Source organism: Papio anubis, unplaced genomic scaffold (genome assembly GCF_008728515.1).
Source record: "Papio anubis isolate 15944 unplaced genomic scaffold, Panubis1.0 scaffold113, whole genome shotgun sequence".
Classification (NCBI taxonomy): domain Eukaryota; kingdom Metazoa; phylum Chordata; class Mammalia; order Primates; family Cercopithecidae; genus Papio; species Papio anubis.
This window is the reverse complement of record NW_022160429.1, coordinates 124,534-148,384: the sequence shown is the minus strand read 5'-3', so window position 1 is coordinate 148,384 and position 23,851 is coordinate 124,534. Positions and strand designations below refer to the sequence as shown.

At 39.3% G+C, this 23,851-nt stretch overlaps 1 protein-coding gene and 1 pseudogene across 2 annotated transcripts in view; both read right to left on the bottom strand.

Moving 5' to 3' along the window:
- Positions 1-359: 359 nt before the first annotated feature.
- LOC100998199 (pregnancy zone protein) overlaps positions 360-23,851 on the bottom strand; it is a 47,696-nt gene continuing 24,204 nt past the window's right edge. The window contains exons 9-29 of one of the 2 annotated variants that reach the window (XM_031661233.1): positions 21,623-21,787; positions 21,066-21,171; positions 17,062-17,209; positions 16,156-16,384; positions 15,150-15,276; positions 14,688-14,809; positions 13,902-13,953; positions 12,336-12,419; positions 11,846-12,022; positions 11,469-11,556; positions 9,920-10,076; positions 9,235-9,309; positions 8,643-8,823; positions 6,128-6,351; positions 4,662-4,880; positions 4,360-4,487; positions 3,752-3,842; positions 3,138-3,206; positions 2,170-2,272; positions 1,081-1,122; positions 360-514 (exon numbers count right to left, since the gene is read on the bottom strand). In XM_031661233.1, the coding sequence (XP_031517093.1) occupies positions 492-514; positions 1,081-1,122; positions 2,170-2,272; positions 3,138-3,206; positions 3,752-3,842; positions 4,360-4,487; positions 4,662-4,880; positions 6,128-6,351; positions 8,643-8,823; positions 9,235-9,309; positions 9,920-10,076; positions 11,469-11,556; positions 11,846-12,022; positions 12,336-12,419; positions 13,902-13,953; positions 14,688-14,809; positions 15,150-15,276; positions 16,156-16,384; positions 17,062-17,209; positions 21,066-21,171; positions 21,623-21,787 (2,610 nt within the window). In that variant the 3' untranslated portion in view covers positions 360-491. Of the gene's footprint in view, positions 515-1,080; positions 1,123-2,169; positions 2,273-3,068; positions 3,207-3,751; positions 3,843-4,359; positions 4,488-4,661; positions 4,881-6,127; positions 6,352-8,642; positions 8,824-9,234; positions 9,310-9,919; positions 10,077-11,468; positions 11,557-11,845; positions 12,023-12,335; positions 12,420-13,901; positions 13,954-14,687; positions 14,810-15,149; positions 15,277-16,155; positions 16,385-17,061; positions 17,213-21,065; positions 21,172-21,622; positions 21,788-23,851 lie in introns of those variants that run through there. The other variant, XM_031661234.1, reaches the window with a different exon arrangement.
- LOC108581182 lies at positions 7,262-8,218 on the bottom strand (annotated as a pseudogene).

Sequence of the window (23,851 nt, the reverse complement as noted above, 5' to 3'; positions counted from 1 at the left end):
CAATACTGCCTCTTTCCAACATATTCTCCATTTACTCCAATCATTTTTGCCTCCGGTCAAATCAATTTTTGATGCTTTTGCTTAGGATATTCTTTCTCAAGAAATATTTATGCCTTCCTAATTATTAATCAGTACTACATACTTTTGCCTGTAGCTTCTAAGTAAAAGCTTCCTAGAACATTTTTTTTCTAATGTCTCTTAGAACTTGATTTAAAATTATCCTTGACTTGACTTTATATCCACATTTGGAATACAAGCAAATATGTTACACAACTGTAATCTTAATAGTATTTGAAATAATATAACTCATCATGTGAACATGCTATTAATGTCTGAAGAATGAATGATGCACCAAATGATAGTTTGACCAGAAATACATATTTATTCAGCAAACCTTTTTAGTGTCTATTTTATAGAGACAAATAGCGCCATTCCTTCTAAGTAAATGTATAGGACAGAGAATCCAGCAAAATATACAGCCTGTATGGTCCTCAAACATTTCCAAGCTCTGTATCTATGGAGAAAAGAAAAACGTAAGAAGGTTGTAGGGTTTCCTGAGGAGCATTCAGTTGAGTGTGGGCAACAGAGTGAGTTTACGCAGGGTCAACAAAGTTTGTGAAAGGCCAGATGGTAATTATTTTAGGTTTATATGTCATGTGGTCTGTCATGACTAATCAGCACACAAAGGCAGCCATAGACAATATTAATAATAAGTGTGGCTATGTGCCAGTAAAGCTTCATTTACAAAATTAAGTGTAAGGCTAGATTTGGTTTGAGGGGTGTGATTAGTTGACCATTGTGTTGAAGGAAGCCCAGTTAGCTGTGAAGTGAAATGTTGCTTTTAGAGATAGCTGTCCTACAAATAAACAAAGCTTATTGACTTTTCTGGGAGTGAATATCTGAAATTGGAAAGTCCACTACAGCATAGGCTTGCTACGCCGCAGTTTCGTCTCGGTGTGAGGACATGCCATGTGGATTGTCTCAGATGTAGGAAAAGCACTGTAGAGAATTTAAAATGTAGGGGCTCTTGGAGAGTGGGTTAATGCCATCTAGTACTGGTCATAAGCTGTGACGTCTTACCTGTGCTGCAGGGGGCGATATACTCAGCAACCACTGACTCATCTGAAAGATACATTGGGTGAAGGAAGAAACAAAAGATCTATGAACTAGGGACCGTGGTAAATCTGTCTAGTCACTTTACTACTGGAGAAAAGCATGCCCTATCAGAATTGTCAAAACTTCACGTAAATAGACCAGAATTAAACAGGATCATTAGCATATTTATATTTTCTTTCCCTGAGACCAGAGATGCAGATTGAAGCCTGTTCAGACGGCATATGTTCAAATTTTAAATTCTTGGGAAGATGATCATAATTGCATTAATCTGTAGTTCTCTCTTCCATGACCTCTCTGCTTCTATTCACTTTGTTCAGCTTGCTCCCTTAATTCCTTTTCTAAGATTATTGTTCCAGCTTGAAACACTCCTCCTACTTTTATAGACCCCCAAAATTGCATTCATCCTCTAGGATCCAAATCAGATCTTTCTTCCTGTTTGTTCTTCCTGAACACCAGCCTTCTGTGCTGTTTTTGCCTCTCAAACTTATTGCTTAGCTCACTAACACTCATTTGTCATGAATAGTCTTTCCTTGTTATATAATCTTTTCATCTGTATTATGTTACCTATGTCTCTAAACTACTTGAAGGCAATGACTATATATTATCATTCTTTTTAAATTCTTCAGTTTCTGACTCAAAAAACACTAATTGATAAATTTGTTCAGTAAATGTTTTTTGTTTTGTTTTGTTTTTTCTTTTTTTTTTTGAGACGGAGTCTCGCACTGTCACCCAGGCTGGAGTGCAATGGCGCGATCTCGGCTCACTGCAACCTCTGTCTCCCGGGCTTACACAATTCTCCTGCCTCAGCCTCCAAAGTAGCTGGGATTACAGGTGCACACCACCACACCAGACTAATTTTTTGTATTTTTAGTAGAGATGGGGTTTCACTATGTTGGCCAGACTGTAGTAAGTCATTTTCATAGTATACATCTTGGAGGAGAGAAACAAAAGATTAATGTTGACTAACTGGGCTAAGAACAGGATCAACTGTCACAACAGGATCCATTTCTTGGCTCTGGTTAAGATTAATTGTTTCATTTTTCTCTCACTCACCTGTCTCATAGTAATCGTAGACTTTAACAATTGCTGGCTTCAAGTCTCTTACTGGGATGTCTTGCAGAACCATGAAGGAAAAACTTAGTGTCTGATTTGTCACCTAAAAGGAAAAGTGGGAGTAATCAATAACCTAGAAAGCCTCCTTTCTCTCATGAGCAAAACATATTCTTATTGTTCTTTGACTCTTTTTTACCAGTGTCTTTAGGTGAGCAGACATTTGTGGATGTCAAGATGGGTTTTACAATGCATCCTGGGGAACTCTATTTACAGTCAACAAATTTTCACAGATTTTCTTCTAAACAATTGAGACAGCCCTATTATTTTGTAGTCCCTTGGTATGAGATTAAATCTTTGGGCCCATGTGAATGTGTTCTAAGCTGGAGAAACATGGTTTCATACAACCTGTAATTAAAACCACAAAGTATTCTTTCTGTTTGGATACATAAAACATTTTCTTTGTTTTATGGTCTTATTTGAAAATATTCATAAAATCCACATTTTATTTTATGGTGACATTTTAGAATGTTAATATTATCACTAGTCAACCACTGGGATCATATTTATTCATTTTGTGGAGGTGGTCTTTAACATAACAGGCATGCATGATAAACCTTTAGTCCTAATGATTTATCACTTCAAATTTAATATTTATTCATATTGTTGGGGAGTGGGGTCTTTAAAACAAAAGGAATACATGGTACGCCTTTTGTTCTATTGATTTTATACTTTAAATTTCATGGAAATATTCATATTCCAATTTTAACATAATTGAAAATAGAACAGAACACTACATGGAGTTCAAAGGAGATTTCCCCTCTTACTCTTCTCGGAATAGAGAAACTTTCTGGAAGGTCATTGCTAATGATTGTTTTCCTTATATTACTGACTATTTACTATTCTAGGAGAGAGACTCACTTAGAAAGATGACCTATATGTAGTCTCAGCCAGGATGTCAGAGCCCTCACCTGTTCCACATAAATGAGGACATGGTTGTTGCTCACTTCTGTCCGGCTCACGGAACTAGATCTTTCAAGCTGGAGAGAATTGGAAAACTCAGAAAGTTAGAGAACAGATGTGAGAATTCTGTGAAATCTAGAGCAGATTGTAATAAGGGACAAATGGTCGTTCTCTGAAGAGAAGAAAGCTAATTGTTTTCAGGTCAAGAGTTCCACTATTCTTCAATATCCAAGTAACACATTAGATCCTCTGGCATCTTTGATAAGTTTAGTTCACGTTGGTTTTTTCCCTTCCCCAACTTTTAGTGCATGTCAGTCAGTTTGGGATTTAAACCGTATCCTATCTTTCTTGGGTGGTTTTATTGTTTTGTGCTCATGTGCTTTAAATTCCTAACTAACCTATGAGTGGCCTAAGGGTGGGGACTCCTTGTGCATTTCTCTGGTATCATATATGTCCCTTAGCTTAGGGCCAAATAAATAGTTCATTTACTTCCTGGGTTTGGGGAAAATATTTTTTTTCGAGGCAGGATGATGTTGACATGGTTTTGATATTGGTGTGGTCTTAGTTTGGAGATACAGAACATACTTTTGTGTGAGGTCTATTAGGATTAAAATACACCTACCATTTTTACTGTTGGTTTCAGGGGAATAAAACCAGATACCATCTTTACATCAACAATCACCATATTGGAAGCAGGACGGTTTCCTGTGTAACTGTAGTGTCAAGGAAAAAAGAAGTTAGGGTTTTATATGTAAAAGAAAGCCAAATTTCTGCTTCCAAGAGTCACCTTAAGCCTGTCTGTCTTCAATACGTTGTCCCAGCACTATTCTACAAAGGTCAGTGTTCCCTGGACATGTGCAACATTGACATTGGACACATGAATATACATCAGATCTGCCACTTGCTAAAATTACAGATGTTTAAGCATCACCCCAAAACTATCAAATCGAAATCTTTGGTAGTGAATCTTGCTAACTGGCATTTTTAACATGTCTATGGTTTTTGCACACCTCATGTATATGGTTCATTCGTGATTTAGTATATATTACTTTTATATTTTTAGTAGAGAAAGGATCACATCATAATGATAAAAGGTTAAATTCATTTATAGATATATCAATTCTAAATTATATTAATCTAATAACATAGCTTCCTAATGCACTATTAATTTCTGGTAATTCCACGTTACTTTGGGGCCAAAGATCAGGTGATGAGGTCAGAATGTCTTACTTGATGGTCAGTGAGATCTGGAAGCTGGTGTGGGCTTTGTGTCCATCACAAGTTTGGGGCACAGTCTGCACTTTTAAAGCAAACGGGGAGTCCTCTTTCTCTGGAAGAATATTGTATTTCATGGATGTCTGTGAAACAGCAAAGACACTATCAGTTTCTCTCTATTTCTGGGACCCTTCACTTCCTCATTATTTAATGTCTCCGGAGGTGCCCTTTACTTTCTCAGGAAGGAAGGAACAGAATTTCCATTTCAATTGGCAAGTTTAAAGTGGACTCTCACCCATATAACCTTGGAGCCTCACCTGAAGATACACACATCTTTCTCCAGTTACTGTTATAACATATTCTCCAGGGAGCTCTGGCAATGAGATCTGCTGCAATAACAGGAGGTTGCTGTTGTCTACTTGGAAATTTGTGGAAAAGGTCCGTGAATCCTGAATGGTGACTCGTGCAGTTTTCTCAGTTCTGGTGAAAGTGGCTGCTCCATACCTGGACAGGGCATGGAGAGCCACCACTGTGTCCTGGAAGAGATGAGAGGACAACCGCCCCAAAGAGTAAATTTTTGGTGTCTGGGATTTTCCTCCAAAGTCTGTGTTAACCTGCCACGAGGGAAGCTGACTTTTTACCCCTAAAGTAGATCTTCACTAACTGCCTTTCCTTTTTCTCTGCCTTTCAGGCATTATCAAAATCATGCTGCAGTTTCTCCAAATGAAATAAAAGGCTAATAGTGTTTATTAATTTCACAATTTGTTTTCATTGATAGTCCTTTTGGATATGTCCTTCAAAGAATAGGTCTAAAACTAAGAAGTTAAGACAAAAATAGTGACCATTTTTAAGTAGATGATTGATGACCAGTTAGATGGAAGAGGGATACTGTACATAAAAATGGTACGAGACAAGTTGCACTTTCTTGAGTTTCTTTTTACCTTCATCTAGTTTGTTTTTATTTCCCCTACCTAATCTCTCTGAAAAACAAAAGTTTCACTATGTAGATCCTAACTGTTGAAGACAGGTAAGAGGGAAAAGCCAGACACTCTGGATGTTTAATACAATCATTTATACTCTCAATAAAATATTTTTAGAATTATGCTAGAAAAATAAATTTTCAAGAGCTTCAGCTTAAAAAAGATCAACTTAAAGAGAAAGTAAGAAGAGCACTCTCAGGTAAAGTAGAAAGGAGTGAAGAGGCTGAGTTCCTTGGAGTCGTTGAAATGGAACTTCTCATTCTGAAAAGATCAAAGTGGATTCTACTTAGTCATTGTGCTTTTAATTACACAATTTTTGGGAGATACATCTTAGAGGATTTCTTGTTAGATTCTGAAGATGTCTGGAACGTTGATTCCCAACTGGAGGCAATTTTTTCTTGTTTCAACTGGAAGTGGGGTGCTACTGGCATCTAATGGGAGAGGCCAGGGATGCTGTTGAACATTTTATAAGGCTTACAATGATGCTGTGGCTCCAAATGTCAATAGTGTTGATGCTGAAAAACTCTGGTCTAGAATGTGTCCAATGACCATAGCACGGCTTCAGAGGGTAAAGAATCTCCTTGTAAGTCTCCACGTTGCTAATATATTAACATAGGGCTTAGTGAAAATTGTTGTGGAGGATGTCCTAAGTCTTTCCTTTAAATTCCCATGGTCCTCAAATATTCCTAGATACTTATTCTATGATTTAATAATTGCCTTCTCTTTTCTATTAACTGCTCTACTTTTAAGCCTCCCAATTGCCAAGTGAACTTGGAGCAGAAGAGTCTTTGGGGACCACTGACCTGGGTGGAGGAGAAACCGCCCTGAGAGTTCTGCTGCTTCATGATCCACTTCACAATGTTAGTTGCAGAGGTCAGGTCCCCTGAGGTGGGGGCTGGCTGGGCCGTGAGATAAGCGAGGAGCACATAGGATGTCATTTCCACCTCAGCGGAGGGAGCCTGGGGTTGGTAAAAATGCCCCACTGGTGCCTTGGGTTTCTGAGGTCTCTCCCAATGGACGAGGTTGTCTTAAGGGTAAGAAAAAGGAGATAATTGCAACTCATAAATAAGTAATTATAACTGGTAAATAAGAGAATGCACATTCATAATACATGGAGCTGAAAATAATACAGGAGAAGCAAGTTCTCTGTCATAAACTCCTAAAACTCACTATCTCACACTTTTATGCTGAACTTCGTCCTGTGGGATGACGGTAGGGTAGGTTGATGGAGGAGGAAGCATAGAGCATACTCACCAATCTCTCAAATGTTATTTTAGTTGGACTGATGGAAGGGAAAAGTGGTAGACAGAGTTCTTTCATTGTTTGTGATATTTCCTGAGAATTGCAGTATAGACTAGAATATGAAACCTAAAATGACTTTTGTGATGCTCTCTCTGGCAAATAGAGATAAAAATACTTTGAAAATGTTATTGAGTTTTCTTTCTTTTTGTTGTATCTCTTTTCTTTCTTTTTTTTTCTCCTCAACCACATCGGTCCCTTTTGGTTCTTTTGGTAACCTCTTCCAGAGTTAACTGCTTCCATTGTAGGTGATGAAATGTATAAGGCCCCACTTCAAATGTTGGCACTGCTATAAGCATGTTCTTTCCCGTTAATTCAACTCAGAATTAAAACTTTTGATTCTTGTTGTTTTTGTACTCCAGCCTCAGATATAGTTTCCACTGTAGAAGTTATCTCATGGCAGCCGTATTCTTTCTAATAGTGGTCTACAACCAGACTCTAGTTTCTCCAAGAACACTACAAGACAGATTGAGTTTAAATATGTACTAAACTATATAACACTCTTTCAAACGAGTTTGAATGCATTTTATTTTTAGACAATCTTTATGACATTTTTTCCTTAAAAACAATGCCTCTGCTTCAAATAAATCATGGTCAAAACAAATGAAAATCTCAAGATGACATCAGTTCCACTTGTCTAAGTCCTGGTGTTGTGTGGATGACAAGCAGAAGCCAGTTATGATGACAGGTGATACATCCAAAGTAACTGCCAAATTTGTTAACATTTTTCCATTTCTAAACCATTGAAAATCATCTATGGAGTCACACCACCCTCACGGTAGTCCAGCAGACGCACCATGCTATATGAGTTACTGTTTTCACTAACAAAGAACTGGTAGATTTTATTGCTTCTTGACCTTTTGGCTAAAATCAAGTGAAGAATTGGTAGTTTTTGAGATTAGCAAGAGTGTGCTTGATTTGTTCTGTAGCTCCTGTCATAAAAGGTTTAACTCCTTCTGGTCTCTGTTCTTTAAGTTTGTCTTTGATTTTATGTCACTTTGATGTTCTTCTTGTCGGCTTCTTTTGTGAAGTTGGTTCCTGCATGTGATTGTTCTTGACAATATCAACACCGGTGATTACTCTGCTTCCAGTACCTTCGCCTTGGGAAACCTCAGTGAAGGCATTTCCACCAATAAGCGAGTCATCAATGTCACCCTCTGTCCTACTGACCATCTTCCCCTCCACCTCCAGGCACAGTCCTTCCTCCATCTCTGGATCTTGTAAATGTCAGAGAACATGTCAGCGTGGCTGATGAGATCCTGGTAGATAATTACGATGGTAGCTGAAAGGAGACTACAGCAGCCCTAGCTTAGCAGGAGCCCGGAGCATGAAGTGAGCGAGCATGGTGCAGCCAGGACGGCGTTGGGTGGGGGGTTTAGGGGGTATGCAAGAGCTGTTGTACTTCTTTTCATTCAAGTAAGTAGGCAGAAATCATGAGAAAATGAATATATTTGTCTATTATATTGGTTTTAGCAAGTAGAAATAAAATTCCACATTTTATCAGCAGCATTACATCTATTATGTTCCGTTCTGTATAACATATGCAATCCCAGAGAAGATAGTTTTATAAGAGGTGCTCTGATCTCACAAGGCATGACTTGGCTAAAGAATTACGGATGAAACTTGTGGATTTCAGCAGGAATATATTTCTCCTCTTTTTGTAGAAGCAGTGTAAATGGAAATGGAAATTTGGTACCATTTGCTGTTTGCTTTCACCTTTTTTTGCACACTTAAAAAAAACTTTTATTATTTATTTATTTATTTATTTTAAAATTTAATTTAATTTAATTTTAAGTTCTGTGGTACATGTGCAGGATGTGCATGTTTGTTACATAGGTGTGCCATGGTGGTTTGCTGCACCTCTCAACCATCACCTAGTTATTAGGTCCTGCATGCATTAGTTATTTATCCTCTCTGTTCTCCCTCTCTGCACCTCCCAGACAGGCCCCAGTGTGTGTTGTCCCCCTCCCTGTGTCTATGTGTTCTCATTGTTCAACTCCCACTTATAAGAGCTCTCACCTTCTTTCACAGCTTCCTTATCAAGTGAGTTCAGTATTTCTCTACTCCGATCTTGGTTTCCCACTAGGGAAAAAGCATAAGCCAGCAATGCCTTGGTGTAGACATGGCTCCCATGGGTCCCCTCCTTTGCTACATTCCAGGCTGACTCCAGGCAGAACAGGGCATTGCGAACAATAGAGTGCTGTAAAGGCAAAAAGGTGGTTGTGTCAAACTAGGGTGAATAGAGGGTCTGCAAGTCGAGAGCTGGATATTGACAGTCAGATGTTATTAATGGATTTCAGACAGATAGGCAGACAGCTAGATATTCATCAAATTTAAATAGAAAAATATTTCGATCTCTTCACTTTATAGTTCAATTCTAAGGAATAAGACTAGAGAACCTGTTTTTAGGATTGGCTTTGATACATAGTCTAAGGGCATTACTGGACAAGTGTAAATCCCTCTGAATGCATCAACCAAAGAGCTTATCCGTCTGAGAAATGCCTCATCATTGAACCAAAAGAGACTTGAGACTCAGCCCTTAGCAGGGTGGCATTCCAGACAGCAGGTCTACAGTTTTCATGGCAGGGAATCAGATTAAGCTGGTACCTACAGTGACTGGGAGAGGAATTTCCAGAAGGGCAATAGTAACATAGGTGGAGAGGGTCACTTCATCTTCTACACCTCCCTGTAAATACAACATTGATTTGATTAATTCCAATGCCAAGTGTTAGTATATTCTCTTCTGTTGGATGGAAACCCTCCTCAGTATCTGTTTCTATCAGGTAAGGTAACACCACCATTCAAAGTATACCATTTTTATCTTTCTCTCTCTCTCTCTCTCTCTCTCGACAGGGTCTTGCTCTGTAGCTCAGGCTGGAGTGCAGTGGCACTATCACACCTCATGGCAGCCTCAAGCTCTTAGGCTCAAGCAATTCTCCTGCCTCAGCTTCTCAAGTAGCTGCAACTACAGGCACAGGCCACCATGCCTGGCTAATTTTGTAAAATGTGTTTTTGTAGATACTGGATCTTGCTGTGTTGCCCAGGCTAGTCTTGAATTCCTGGGCTCAAGTGATCCACCTGCCTTGGCCTGAAAGTGCTGTGATTCTAGGTGTGATCCACTGCATGTGGCCCAGTTTCTTCCTTCTCTGTAGAAGGTTTAATACTCTTTCCCTGATGCCTTCCCACATTATCCAGGACTTCATCTTTGCAATTTCCTCGTGCCTCCTTCCTCCCCTCACCCCTGGGGGATGTTATATTGATGTGTCATAGGGTCAGAAGTTCATGGAACAGTTCACCTTTATGGCATTGTTGAGCAGTGACCCAGAGCTCCTGAAACAGCCATTGTCCTTCTGCATCTGGGAGAGCCACGTGAGAGACTGGGTAATGTGTGCTTCATCAATGAAGATGTAGGATCGAGCCTGGGCAAAAGTCTTCAGTACAAAAGCCGTGAGCCTAGCGGGAGGAAAAATGCAGTGCTGAGGCTGTTTTCATTGAGCGCTTTACTGCTCTGTTTTGTACACATAGGTTCCCCCATCACAGTGCACCCCCAAGAAAGTCAATCAGCTATTACTGAGAGTTTGGAGACTTTTTCTTTTAACTTGGAAATTTCTTTTTTTCTTTTTCTTTTCTTTCTTTCTTTTTTTTTTTTTTTTGCTGCCACATGTTGTTCAATCCATTACCAACTTGTCCTTGCTTCCTAAAGCATTTCCAGGCCACTTTAGAGATTCAAGCTCCTTCTAGTTTTCTTGGTTGATTAACTAAGTAAGGCATTTGCTTTTACACTGTGGGCTTTATGCATTTATTTCCTTTCATAGATTTCTTAGCTTACTTTCTGTAATTTTAACTCTAACCAACTAACTTCTAATGTTCTGCTTCAGTAACTATTTCCCTCCATCATCCTGCCTCTCCACCTTTTTTTCCTGTGTTTGCCTGTGTGGCAAAACTACAGAGAGAGAGAGAAAGGATATCATCTAGTAGAAGGTAGTAAGGTATGACGGTAGTAAGGTGTGCTCCGTCATACCTTACTACCATGTTGTGGTCTTTCCTAGAATTTTTCTAACACCTCTTAGTGCTGAGCAACAATTTAAGGGGGCAAGTTACAGACTTATAATGTTCTCTTAGCAACATGAGAAGGAAGAGGGTCTGGGTATTTTGGATTAAAAAAGTCAACCTAAAAGTGTTCTCAATTTTGCCACTTATTAGATGTTTGCTCCTGACACATTTGTTTATTCACACTGAATATTAATTTTCTCCTCTGTAAAATGAAGCTAATAACTCTCACTTTGCAGAGTAGCTATAATAATTAAATACGGTAGCATTATGGTTTAGAAATGGTTTCTCCACTAAAAGTCATGTTAAAACTTAATCCCCAATGTGGTAGTATTGAGAGGTGGAGCCTTTAAGAGGTGATTGGATCATGAAGGTTCTGCTGTAATGAATGGAATGAATGCATTCCTAGATTAAAGGGCTATCATGAGAGTTGGACTGGTGGCTTCATAAGAAGAGGAGGAGATGCTAGCCCAGTCTCTACAAAGTAAAACAAAGAAAGTAAAAGAAGAGAAGGAGAGACCTGACTGAGCACATCCAATCCTCTTGTCATATGATGCCTTGCATCACCGTGGGACTCTTCAGAGTCCACACCAGCAAGAAGACTCTCAACTAGACGTGGCCCCTAGACTTCAGACTTATCAGCCTTCACAGCTGTAAGAAATACATTTCTTTTTCTACATAAATTTCCTAATTTCAGGTAGTCTGCTATAAGCAACAGAAAATGGACGAAGACAGGGAATCTATGTGCATGTTTTGAACTCATAGTTGAAACTCAGAATATATTTTCCTTCTTACCAAGTGTTGCCCTGGTTCCTGCCATATTTTTCCCCAAAGGTGCTGTAGGAGCCGTCTTGGTGTTTGTAGTTCAGCTGTCTCTGGTAACCTGAAATGGAAGGCTACAGATGGTTCATGAAGCATTAAAGAAAGGCAGGCCATCCATATGTGCAGGCTGATGCATCCAGGAGCCATGGACATTTTATGACCTCCTGTGATCTGCCATAGTTTTGTGAATGTTATGGATACATCAAAACACAACATCCTGTTAGAGTGTGGGAAGATTGCTGTTTTCATAAAAATGGTCATCGTGGGTTAATATTTGATGATATAACTGAAGCCTCATTGGGAAAAGTTTCATTAGAGTAACAAAGTACATTTTTCTCTGTCTCACGTACCACTGATGAGATAGCCAATGGCCTTGGCCTTGATCTCCTGCGTCAGCTGCTGGGTTTCATTCAGATAGTTCAAGACATAGATGTTAGGAGCAAAGAGAACCATGTTCTGTTCTCCACAGCCATAGGGCATCTGGAGGAGATTTTGTATATTTTGCATAGCAGAACCTAGTATGTCACCTGGGGAATGTGAAAGATTAGATGTCAGAATAATTTCAGTTCTTAAGCAGCCAACATTATTCACAAAAATGGCTTTTAAGTTCAGAGTCTATCATTTAGGTAAGAGATAAGTTATACACACAGAGTGTGATTTCCAGGATCCTAAGAGTCTATCATTTAGGTAAGAGATAAGTTATACACACAGAGTGTGATTTCCAGGATCCTAACAAGAATAGCAGCTATCAAGAACTTGATAATTCAAATACAAATACACAGATAAGATGTACAGTGGCAACTCTTTTGGCCCAGGTTTACTAAATGGAAGGTGACTCACCCAGAACTGAGAAAGAAGCTCTGGCAGATTCTTTGACCACATTTGATGGGAGCTTCAAGGACAGCTGCTCAGACACATCAGCACCTTTAGAAACAGACAGCCCATGTTAAAGGAGGACATCTACGATTATATTACAATTTAGTGATTATAATGTAGTGAGAGCTTCAGAGCCACACTGCCTGGATATGGTACTGGCCCCGCTTTGTGACCTTGGGTAAATTGTGATGATTTGAGGAAAAAATACATGTAAAACATTCAGAACAGGATCTGCAACATATTGAATTTCAATGATGTGAGTAATTATTATTATTGTGGTTATTATTAGAGTGAGTAGTAATGTTGTTATATCTCCTTGAGGAACTCTGGGTTCTAGGAATAAGAATTTGATTTAATGATGAGATTACCTTTAACAGTCTAATTGCTTTTGGCACTGTGTGACTTCCAGAGTCCTTCCTTTCCTCACTTAACTATGTTTTGCATTGCTGTGCTCAGTAGCTTTCTAAAAGAAGTCTAAGACTTCGTGGGGGAGCTATCACTCCTTTCGTTGCAATATTAAGACTTATACTCATAATAATACAAGTTATTTTACTGCCTCCCTTACTCTATATAATATTTGAATGGATTCCCATGTTTATAAATAGATAACATGAATATACTTTAAATTAGCCCTTCTCAAATGACAAATACAGTGTTGTACACACTCTGGACATAGAACTAATAATGTGGCAGTGCTGTATAAAAGCTAGAAGTAGTTCTCAATGATATGATGAAGTTAAATGTAAATTATTTTCTGACACGGAAAACACACATTTGTAGTGAGATGGGTAGAAAATGCTGTATGTTTTGTCAGCAGCTGTTTTAGAGACTATCTCTTGGGATTCAAACGTATCATGACCCTGCTCTGTTTAGTTTTTGTTGTTGTTGTTGTTCGTTTGTTTGTTTGTTTGTTTGTTTGAGACAGAGTTTCACTCTGTCACCCAGGTTGGAGTGCAGTGGTGCGATCTCGGCTCACTACAACCTCTGCCTCCCAGGTTCAAGCTATTCTCGTGCCTTAGCCCCCCACGTAGCTGGGACTACAGGCGCCCGCCACCAGGCCTGGCTAATTTTTGTACTCTTAGTAGAGACAGGGTTTCACCATGTTGGCCAGGCTGCTCTCAAACCCCTGACCTCAAGTGATCCTCCCGCCTCACCTCCCAAAGTGCTAGGATTGCAGATGTGAGCCACCACGCCCGGCCAACCCTGCTCTCTTTCTACCTCGTCCTGGACACTCTAGGCTTCTGCAGCTGGGCTTGTCAGTGAGCAGCCACTGAGCTATCCAGGTAAAATAACTACGTGTAAACCAAGAAAGCCCAGGTATTAGTCCTGTCTGTACCACCTGAGTCACATTAACTTGCTCTCTTGGGCTCAATGTCTTCGTCTGTAAAACGTACATAAAGAAATATTTAGTATTATGCTGCCTTTAATGGAAGACGCTGAAAACTGGGAGATAATATGTATGAATATGCATTGAGGTTTATACCCCTCTGTGGCTTTGATCCCACTGTGATTATGAGGATGGACTCTTACCTGAGGCACAGGTCATGGAATTGAAAGTCTTTTCTTGCTCAATACCTTCAGCCTTGGATGAAAAGAAAGAAAAGGAGAAAAGAGAGAAACATCCCGGTGACAAGAGAACAACCATAGATTCCTTTTTTTGATGGGTAGGGTTTACATGAATGATGTTTACCATTCTACTCTTTTTTCCCCCAACTTTTATTATTAAGTTCAAGGGGACATGTGCAGGATGTGCAGGTTTGTTACATAAGTAAACGTGTGCCACGGTGGTTTGTTGCACAGATCATCTCCTCACCTAGGTATTAAGCCCAGCATCCACTAGCTATTCTTCCTGATGCTCTCCCTCCTCTCACTCCCACCCTCAGACAGGCCCCATGATGCGTTGCTTCCCTCCATGTGTCCATGTGTTTGGATCATTCAGCTACCACTTATAAGTGAGAACATAACATCCTACTTGTCGTTAAATTATTACAAATCCATAAAACAGTGAAGAACAAAGGAAGGTGGTAGAAAGAAAATGGGAAGAGATAATAAGGGCAGTGAATCAAAGGTAATGGGCATGAGAGATATGTGAATCTTAGGAAAGAGGTGGAGATCAAGAAATTGCACTCAAATAGTTTGTGAAAAAAGATTTACAATAGCTGGCAATGTCTGCTGCAATGCTTTTAGGATAGGAAATTCCATTAGTCTTACAGGATGTATTATGTGAGCATGATATTAATGGTTCTTTGTTGTCTCAAGAGTGACTGCCCAGTGTTGCATTCTTACAGTTGTTAGGGACTCCCAAAAATATGTTACCTCCACCAACAGGGTTTTGATGACTGTGTCTTTTCTTTTAATCTCAGGGACCTCAGCAACCTCATTTCCACAGAGTTCTAGGGACTGCATTGCCTCTGCACTCACTGAGAAGTTCACATTCCCTAAAACAAGGAATATTGAAAACATGAGTATCCATTTTGATAGTCCAATCACCTTTAAGGACTACACCTTAAACTTACAATTGGCCAGAATAGAAAATAAGGGGGAAAAAAAATTCCACAAGGTTAATGTACACTGAGTAGCCAATGTCCAAGAGTAGTGATTATGGGGACTAGCTTGGGTGAGAAGAGTGGGAGGAGGTCATTGTGGACAGAAATAGGAAAAAATATTAACTTTATAGAATTATATCTATGGCAAATAAACAGAGAATATGATGACAAAAGTGCTCAGACAGCCACCATCCTTGTTGATTGATAGGCCCTTTTGGGTACTGTCACTTACCCAGAGTTTTAGGAGTCACTGTCCAAGACAAGGTTTGCCGCTCATTTCCACAGATACAATAGGATTCTTCTCCCTTTGTGTTTTGGGAAGCTAGGAAGGCTGGAGAGGCTTTCAGCTGCACACTGACCTATCAGTCCATGTGAGGCAGAGACAGAAATGATGAGAATATGGAAAGACGTGAACACGTAGAATTGGGGCCAAGGGTGAGATGCTGCAGTAAATTGGGATTTGTAAGAAAAATGGATGTCATATAGATTCATCCATGCTTTAAGAAGCCTGGAAATGGCAATGATACAAATCAAGGCTGGTTATGTATTAGGAGGATCTGGCATTTGCGTTAGGGTAGATTGCAGACATGCAGACTTGGCAGTAGCAGATGAAAGGGAAAAGCAGTGATTGTATATTGCCCTAGGGAGTACTATCTGCTGCTATGTAGATTTTCTGACTGTTTCTTCCTCCCTCTCTTCTCCTATTTCTTACAACATATATTACATGTCTACTCCATACAAGACATAAAACACGGGGAATGGTATATGAGAGGCTCCCGATCTTGAGGATATTGTGTTACAAGAAAGATGATCTATATACAACCACTATTACATAATTTACAGAGATACGTGCTATAAGATAAATTAAAATTATATATTGTGGAGATTTCAAGATGAGGGGTTGGAGGATGACACTCGTGGAATTGAGAAAGCTGAGTTATGTGTCAGCTTCAAGAATGTTCCTGGCATAAAATCTAACTTGTAGCAAAGAATTCTGCACGCGCTAAGAAATAAAAAAGCAAGGTGTGGCTTAGAGAGCCATGGTTTAAACACCCGTAGCACACATAGCATTGTATTATCTCTCTGATCATGTCCTGCTTTGCATAGCACTAATTATTCACAGTGCTAACACACAATTCCTTGAATTATCCTTAGTCTCAGGAACAGAATCAGGAGCTGACTGATCAAAGGAATCTTTTGTTCTACCCACCTTTCCTGTTCACCCTCATTTTCCTTACCCGGATGCATTTGGGAAGGTAGTTTAGGACCGTGGCCTTGAGTGTGAAGACCTCTCCACGGATCACAGAGTAGGGCATTGTGAGCTCCACAAAGAAGGGCTGGAAGGCTCGGAGAGAGGCAGTGGAAGAGATACCAAGTCCAGCGTCTTCAGACAGGCAGAAGGCTCCTGCCTTCCACTCGGTGATGGTGTCAGGCACTGTTACTCCTACCTCAGCCACACCTGATGAGCTGGAGAGGAGGACAAGTGAAGAATACAAATAATGAATGTGAGCCACCTTTCCTCAAGTGAGAATCGATATGCATAAAGCTAATGTCAGGAACTGAACCAACTTAAGGGTATATGGGTGTGTGCATGCGTGTGAACACTAGATTATGTCCTGGGATCTGAGCTGGGAAAACAAAAGCCACTAAATGGTACCTCTCCCTCTTATCAACAAATGATCACATCCCACATGTCTGTACTTGGAATAAAAATATTTGAATTGTGATTCATTTTGGTCCTTAACTTCCCTTGCTAATGTGTAATCCCATAAATAAGCATTTTTAAGAATCATGACCAATGAGACCACTGGATTAATGTAGCCTGATTTGTTTATGTGCCTGCTCCAGCCCTGATATTTACAGAAGGCTCCCTGAATGACATTAAGCAGTACATATAGAACTGAATATTATAGTTCTCATGTCTACTATTTGACAGTATCAGGAATAATTATTTTAGAATTGCTCAGCACTGAGACGATTATATTAATAAGCCTATACAATTGCAGCATTTTACTTAGGTCTGTCCTAAAAAGAGGTTAAGATAATTATTCAGAACCTTTCAGAAAGATTATCTTAGAATTGAAAATGTTGGAGGAACCACATTCCCTCCCCTTCAGCAAATGGAGGAAAGTAAAGTTACTTACTCCACTGCCACCAACTCCCAGATCCAAGTCTCAGGAAAATAGCTTCGCACCGTTTCAGGGACTGGCCCTGAACTTTGTTCATTATTTAAAGGCATTATATTATAGGCGCTCATTTGAGGAGGATATGGCCTCCCTGCTACTCCTAGACCTACTAAAGTAGAGAAAATTGTCTAGTTAGGGAAAAACATTCATTAATTTCATGGTGCACACGTGAGACATCAGAGAACAAATTTTCAGTTTTCCTGCTCAGACTGTCCTAAAAGTCTTACAGAAGTTGTAGAACTTGGGAACTACTTTGTGATCCCTCACTCTCTGAAAAGAGAGGAGTCTTTGTCAAAGATGGAAATTCCATGTATCCTAGACATAGCATAATTTGATGTGAGTGGAAGCTGGAAAAACAAGATCATTTGGAGACAGTTCTATGGGTTTTGTGGGGAAGGAACAGTTTTGAAGTTGAGACAGTATTGCTTCATTCTTAGAGAATCTCAGCAGGAATTGTAAAATGCTCTTTAGGCATTGTCAGTGGTTGCTATACTGAAAATGGAATTACCAGTGGAGTGAACAGAATTTAATGACTTAAATTCTGTGTACTGTATGGAAGTTTGCAAAACTGTTGTTCTCTGGGGAATAAGATTAGAGCATTAGATTTTATTCCACTTATTTTTTGACATCTGAAATAAACAATTTGGATGTCAAAAACAGATATTTCCATTTGGAATGGCTGTGTAGTTGAGACAAAGAAATCATTTACCAATGTGAGAGGGCAGAGAGCTAGACATGTAGGCAATTTTGTCCATGTTGTGCCTGAAATCATGCTTACTAATTGAATTTGAGTTAAGATCTCTCTCCCATGTATCCCATCTGATATTTCAGAAATACCTTGTGAAAGAATACTTATAAGGAAAAATGTATTTCTAGCAATTTCACCCTAATAGTTTTCTACACTGAAAAAAGCATCAGTAGTAATTTCTTTAGTGAATATCATACACCTTCTTGCCCCATGTCCTTCCAAGTGGTAATGATTTCTGACTCTGATTTTTCACTGATGTTCTGTCCTCTCTGTCTTCACTCTTATCTTAAATATTGAAATATCTAAAAGGATGATACATCTAAATGAACTATTTTCCATTTCCTGTTGGATATGTCAAGGGCCCTCAAACTCCTCCAGTTATTGCAGTTAACAAACCATGGCATTATGTGTTATTTCAACTCCATTCAGAGGACGATGGCTATATCCTTCCTACTCTTACTGTCAACTTGACTTTCCATGTATCCTGTCTTAGTCTCTGTATCAAAGTTTTATTCTTCTGCATGCCACAACTAATAATCTCTACAGTAAATGCCTTTGAATCAGTTTCCCAGGACAAAAATCTTATTTTTTTTTCTTGCTTCTTTTCCCCATTTGACTTTATGAAAATTTGTTGAACTCTGGACTAAGCCACTCATACTCTGTTTTGTTGCTGATCTCAAAATACTTTCAATGAAATTTTCTGTTCATGGCTTAAAAAGGGCTGCTCAACCCAGCTTTGTAATACTTTTTGACTTTTAATACCTTCAAGCAAACAACAACAAAAATAAAAAAAAACCCTGAACATTTTCTTTTAATTTAGAATCTAGTGTGATTGAGACACATGTTAGATCATGTCACCCCTCTTCTGAAAAGCTTCTTATTTCACTCATAGTATAAAAGTCAAGTCCTTACTATGACCTACGAGGCCCACACAATGTGGCCTCAAGTATTGCTCTGATCTCTCTCTCCAGCTGCTCACACTTTATTCATTCTGTTCCAACCACACTGGTTTCCTTTCTCTGCTTAGAGCATTTCAGGCATACTCTCACCTTAAAGCCTTTGAGAGATAGACTAGTGAGGAGGTTATGAACATGAGGTCTGGAATCAAACTCCCTGACTTGAATCTACCACATGCTACATTTTATTGGCTATGAGATCTTAGTGGCTGAGTTATTTAACCTTTCTGGGCCTCAGTTTTTCCGTGTGAAAAATGGTGTTAAAAATACCTACCTTATAAGGCTACTGCAGGAATTAAGGAAATCTATCTAAACTCATCTATCTATAACTATCCATTGATCTATCGAATCTACCAATCTATCAATCATCTATCTCCCTATTAGCTATCTCCCGGAGCATAGAAAGCACTGCATAAGTATTTTCTATTGATATTTTTTCCTAGGACTATGACACTCATCTTCCAGAGAGTCACATGGCTTGTTGTCTTCCTTGAAGTTTTTGCTCAAATTTCACTTTCTTGGTAAGATCTTTACTGACCACCCCCCTATTTAAATCTTCAACTTCCTTCAGTCTCAACATCCCTTCCCTACTTGAATTTTTCCATATAGTATTTATGAACTTATAGTGAGCCATATAATTTACTTGCTTATTTTGTTTATATTCTCTCTGAGCCCATTAGAACACAACCTTCATATAGTTGAATAGTTTTGTTCTTAATGTTTATTATATAACCACAAACTATGTCAGTAACTATTGAACACACGAGTTAAAATTTGTAACTTCTTAATTTTTGTAGTTTCAGGTACTAGCCATGTCTGTCATTGTCTAGCATAATTTTAGTTCCTTGTTTAGTTTAATTATTATGTTTCACTCTTCCTCTCTTTTAGGTCCTACCAACGCTATTGAATTGATCGTCTTCATATGTACTGTTCTATAGCATTAAACAGTTTCAGGGCACATGATGACTTCCCAAATTGTCATGGAAATGGCTTCATGTTGTTGAACTTATTATCCAGAAATTTCACAAGATATTTCAGTTTTCTTAGTTCTTTTATTTCCTCATATACCTGACTCATTTATAGCTACTAATTTCAATCCCTGTTGTGTATTCACCACACATTTTAGAAGCTCTTTTTTATCCTGAGTGTTATTATATACCCCCAATTCCAGTTTTAATAAATTCAAGAACATTTCCTTCCCCCTAAACCTCCATAGTTTAAACTTGAAGTTTGTTCTATGTAAATATCATGGCTATTTTCTTTTCCCTTATTCTCTATTCTCATTGTTTATGTAACATCTTAGTTACATGACAAAATCGTATTTACCATTTTTGAGAAATTGTTTGAAATTTGTGCTATCATTGAAGGTATACTTAGAGATAAACAGTCCACGGCCCTTGAAAAGGTGCCATTTTCTTAATAATAAAGCTCATTTAAATATGGATATTAATCTTAAATGCCAAGCAACATGGAAAATGCTATTTAAACAATTGAAGTTCTTAATTTGTGTTGGTACATTATATTTAGTTATCTTATTGGGAATTTTGCAAGGTCTTAAAGAACCATTAGTCAAATTCCTTCAATTTATTAACGAAGGATTTGAGGCTTAAAGAGGAGATGTGACACACCCACTTCACATATAGGACTTCTAATTTCCAATCCGAGCATATAAATATTTGTTAGCAGATGGACGTCAGGAATATTTTGGAGAAAAGGGGAGTTGGATTCATGAGAGAGGGATGAGAAATGGCTGGATAGTGTTCAAGTGTAAGTAGATCTGGTGATGAGACAGATGTTTTAATAAGTTGAAGGGTCTTGAAAAAGGCTGCTCTATTTGAGTAGTGGGTTTGGCCATGGATTATGAGATATTTCTGTGATGTTCACGTTGTTTCTTGTCACCAGTGAAGCCCTTTGTCCTTCTTTATGCTTTTCAAAATACAGCATCCCTATGAATGTCTTTCCTGTTTCCATAATCAGAATTATTCTCTCCTTCCGTTGTCAGCATTTTCCCTCTCTTATGGTACATCAGAATCTTGTATTTTATCTGATTTTTTGCCCTGAAGTATCTGATGTATCTAAAAAATAATCCCTGATCAATTCTGGCTATCACCAGCTAAGTCACCTCAGCAAGAAACAATTAATTTGAATCTTGGTTTCTTTGTGTGTATAAAATGGAAATAGGGCTACATTATTTCATTTTAGCATTTTTGGCATAGTAATATTGTTGGACATGAAATAAAATTAAAAGCAAATTTTACCTCCATAGTATCCTTGACCTATTACTCCTGCAGACATGGGGGGGATGACTGAACACGACTTTGGTTTTCGGATTTTTGAGTTAGTGAACACCTTCAATCCCATCCCCTGGAAAAAAATAATAATTCAATCAACTTGTAAGCTTGATTAGAATATATAAAACATACTATCCTTAGAGACTGCCCTACGTAATTCCAGTAACCTTATATTAATTCTATGGCAAAACACTTGACAGTAAATATAGAGTAGTTAAATTACAAAACTTACGGGTTATTAAGATTTTATTCTTTATTTATTATTTTTTAGTTTGCAAGAAAACCCTAAATATAACTAAAAAGTATCTGGATGAATAGGCAGAGGTTAGATCTAGCCCTGACTCACAAACTGAGCTTCTATGTGATCCTGACAGAGACTTTAACCTTTTTATTGGCTTCATTTTTCTCTGCTGAAAAATGGAGAGGCAAGTCTACATAATTACTAAGATTATGAATAGATACAGAGTTTTATTAACATTCAAAAAATCACAAGCCAGCATGTTAATAAGTAGTGAGAATTTTACCTTGAGAAAGCTGTAAATATCTGCTTCATCATTACTTGATAAGGGAACATAGAAGGCTCCATTACGAATGAAGAAAGGATGGGGACAGTGTCCTTGTTCTTCCTCCTGATGGTCCACATTGTCAGGAAAATTGGTGAGATCCTTCACAGTTAGCAGATTATATACCTGTAGCAGTGGAGAGATCAAAGGCAGAACTGTTACTTACTTTTCTTTTGAAATAGAATGAACTGAGAGAAATAAAATAATTATCACCAATCTTTTCTTGAGTGTGTTCATGTAGTTGGTACCTTAGAGATAAGTTGAAGATTTTCCTTATATTTAACAGTGTTGTTTTGTTATAAAGAAATAAAACCTACTTGGGAAAATGCTTCCAAAGATTAATAAAACCTTAAGTTATGAAGGATTAATTAAAACTTCATTGTAGAGTCTACAGGTAAAAATAGACTAAATATAGGAAGAAGACCTAACTTGCATCTGTGTTTAATTAATACTTAATGCCCTGAGGAATTTAGCTACAAATTATTATTGCCACCTGTTAAACATTTACGTCTACTCGGGCTTATTCTCAGATAGAAAATCATATAGATGGCCAATTAGAAGCAGCTGTGGTCTGCAGCACTTACGGAGTGGAATGAAAAAGGGATATTAAATTCAGCACCTTCAACTGAAATACCCAGGTTCTCACATTGAGACCGACTAGGCAAGCAACTTGAGCCACAGAGAACAATGAAAAGCAGCAGGGGTGAAGGTGGGGGAGGGCAACGGAAGGAGTGATTGTGCAACCTCGCCTGGGAAATCACACTTCTCCCATGGATCTTTGCAACCCGTGGATCAGGAGATACCCTTGTGAACCCATGCCATCAGGGCCTTGGGTCTGATACACAAATCTATGTGGAGTCTTGGCAGAGCAGCCACTTAGGCACACAGAGACCCAGGAGTTTTAAGTACTCCGGCCCTGGGATCCCTGGAAAGGCAGGAAATCTGTTTGTACATGTCCCTAGGAAGGGGGCTGAATTCAGAAAGCCAAAGAGCATCATCCTGTGGACCCCACTTCCACAGCACCTCACAGGTTAAGACTCACTGTCTTGGAATCCCAGCCAGCCAATGGCAGTGGGTTGGAGTCCACCTGAGATGGACCTGAGTTCCTGGGGGAGAGGTGGCTGCCATCTCTGTGGTTCTGAGGACTCAGCCACTCCAGCCTGCAGGCTTGGGGAATACAGATGGTCTGGATGAGGAAGGGTCCCCCACGATGCAGCACAGCTACCTTGCCAGATTGTGATCAGACTGCTTCTTTAAGTAGGACCCTGATCCATTCCTCCTCACCGAGTGGGACCTTTCTGTGGGGGCTTCAGGTACTCCAGGCAGGGTTCTAAAGACAGAGCTTTGATCTCTCCCGGGGACCGAGCTCCTGGGGGGCAGGGGTGTCTGCCATCTCTGCAGTTCGGTTGACTCTGCCACTTCAACCTGCTGGCTTTGGAGAATACAGGTGATCCAGACAAGGAAGGATCCCACCCAATGCAGCCCACCTGCTCTACCAAAAAGCAGCCAGTCTGCTTCTTTGAGCAGGTCCCTGATCCCATTCCTCTTGACTGGGTGAGACCTCCCAATAAGGGTCTCCAGTCACCCCCAACAGTTGCATGTGGGCTGGCAACAGGTTAGTACCCCCCAGGATGGAGCTTCTAGAGGAAGGCACAGGCTGCCATCTTTGCTGTTTTGTGGCCTTCGCTGGTGATACCTCCAGGTATGGGAGAAACCAAAGCAACTGGGGTCTGGAGTGGACCCCCAGCAAACCTCAGCAGCCCCATGATAGAGTGGCTTGACTGTTAAAAGAAAAACAAGCAGAAAACAACAGCATCAACAAAAAAGACCCAACAAAAATCTAATTCAAAAGGCAGCAACCTCAAGGATTAAAGGTAGATAAGCTCACAAAAATGAGAAAGGATTAATTCAAAAACAATGAAAACTCCAAATGCCAGAGTACCTCTTCTCTTCCAAATGACTGTGACACCTCACCAGCAAGGGCACAGAACTGGGCTGAGGCTAAGATGGTTGAATTGACAGAAGTAGGCCTCAGAAAGTGGATAATAATAAACTTTGCTGAGCTGTAACCCAATGAAAAGAAGCTAAGAATCCTGATAAAACAATACAGGAGCTGGTAGCCAGAACAGCCAGTTTAGAGAGGAACATAACCTACTGATGGAGCTGAAAACCACATCACAAGGCAACTTC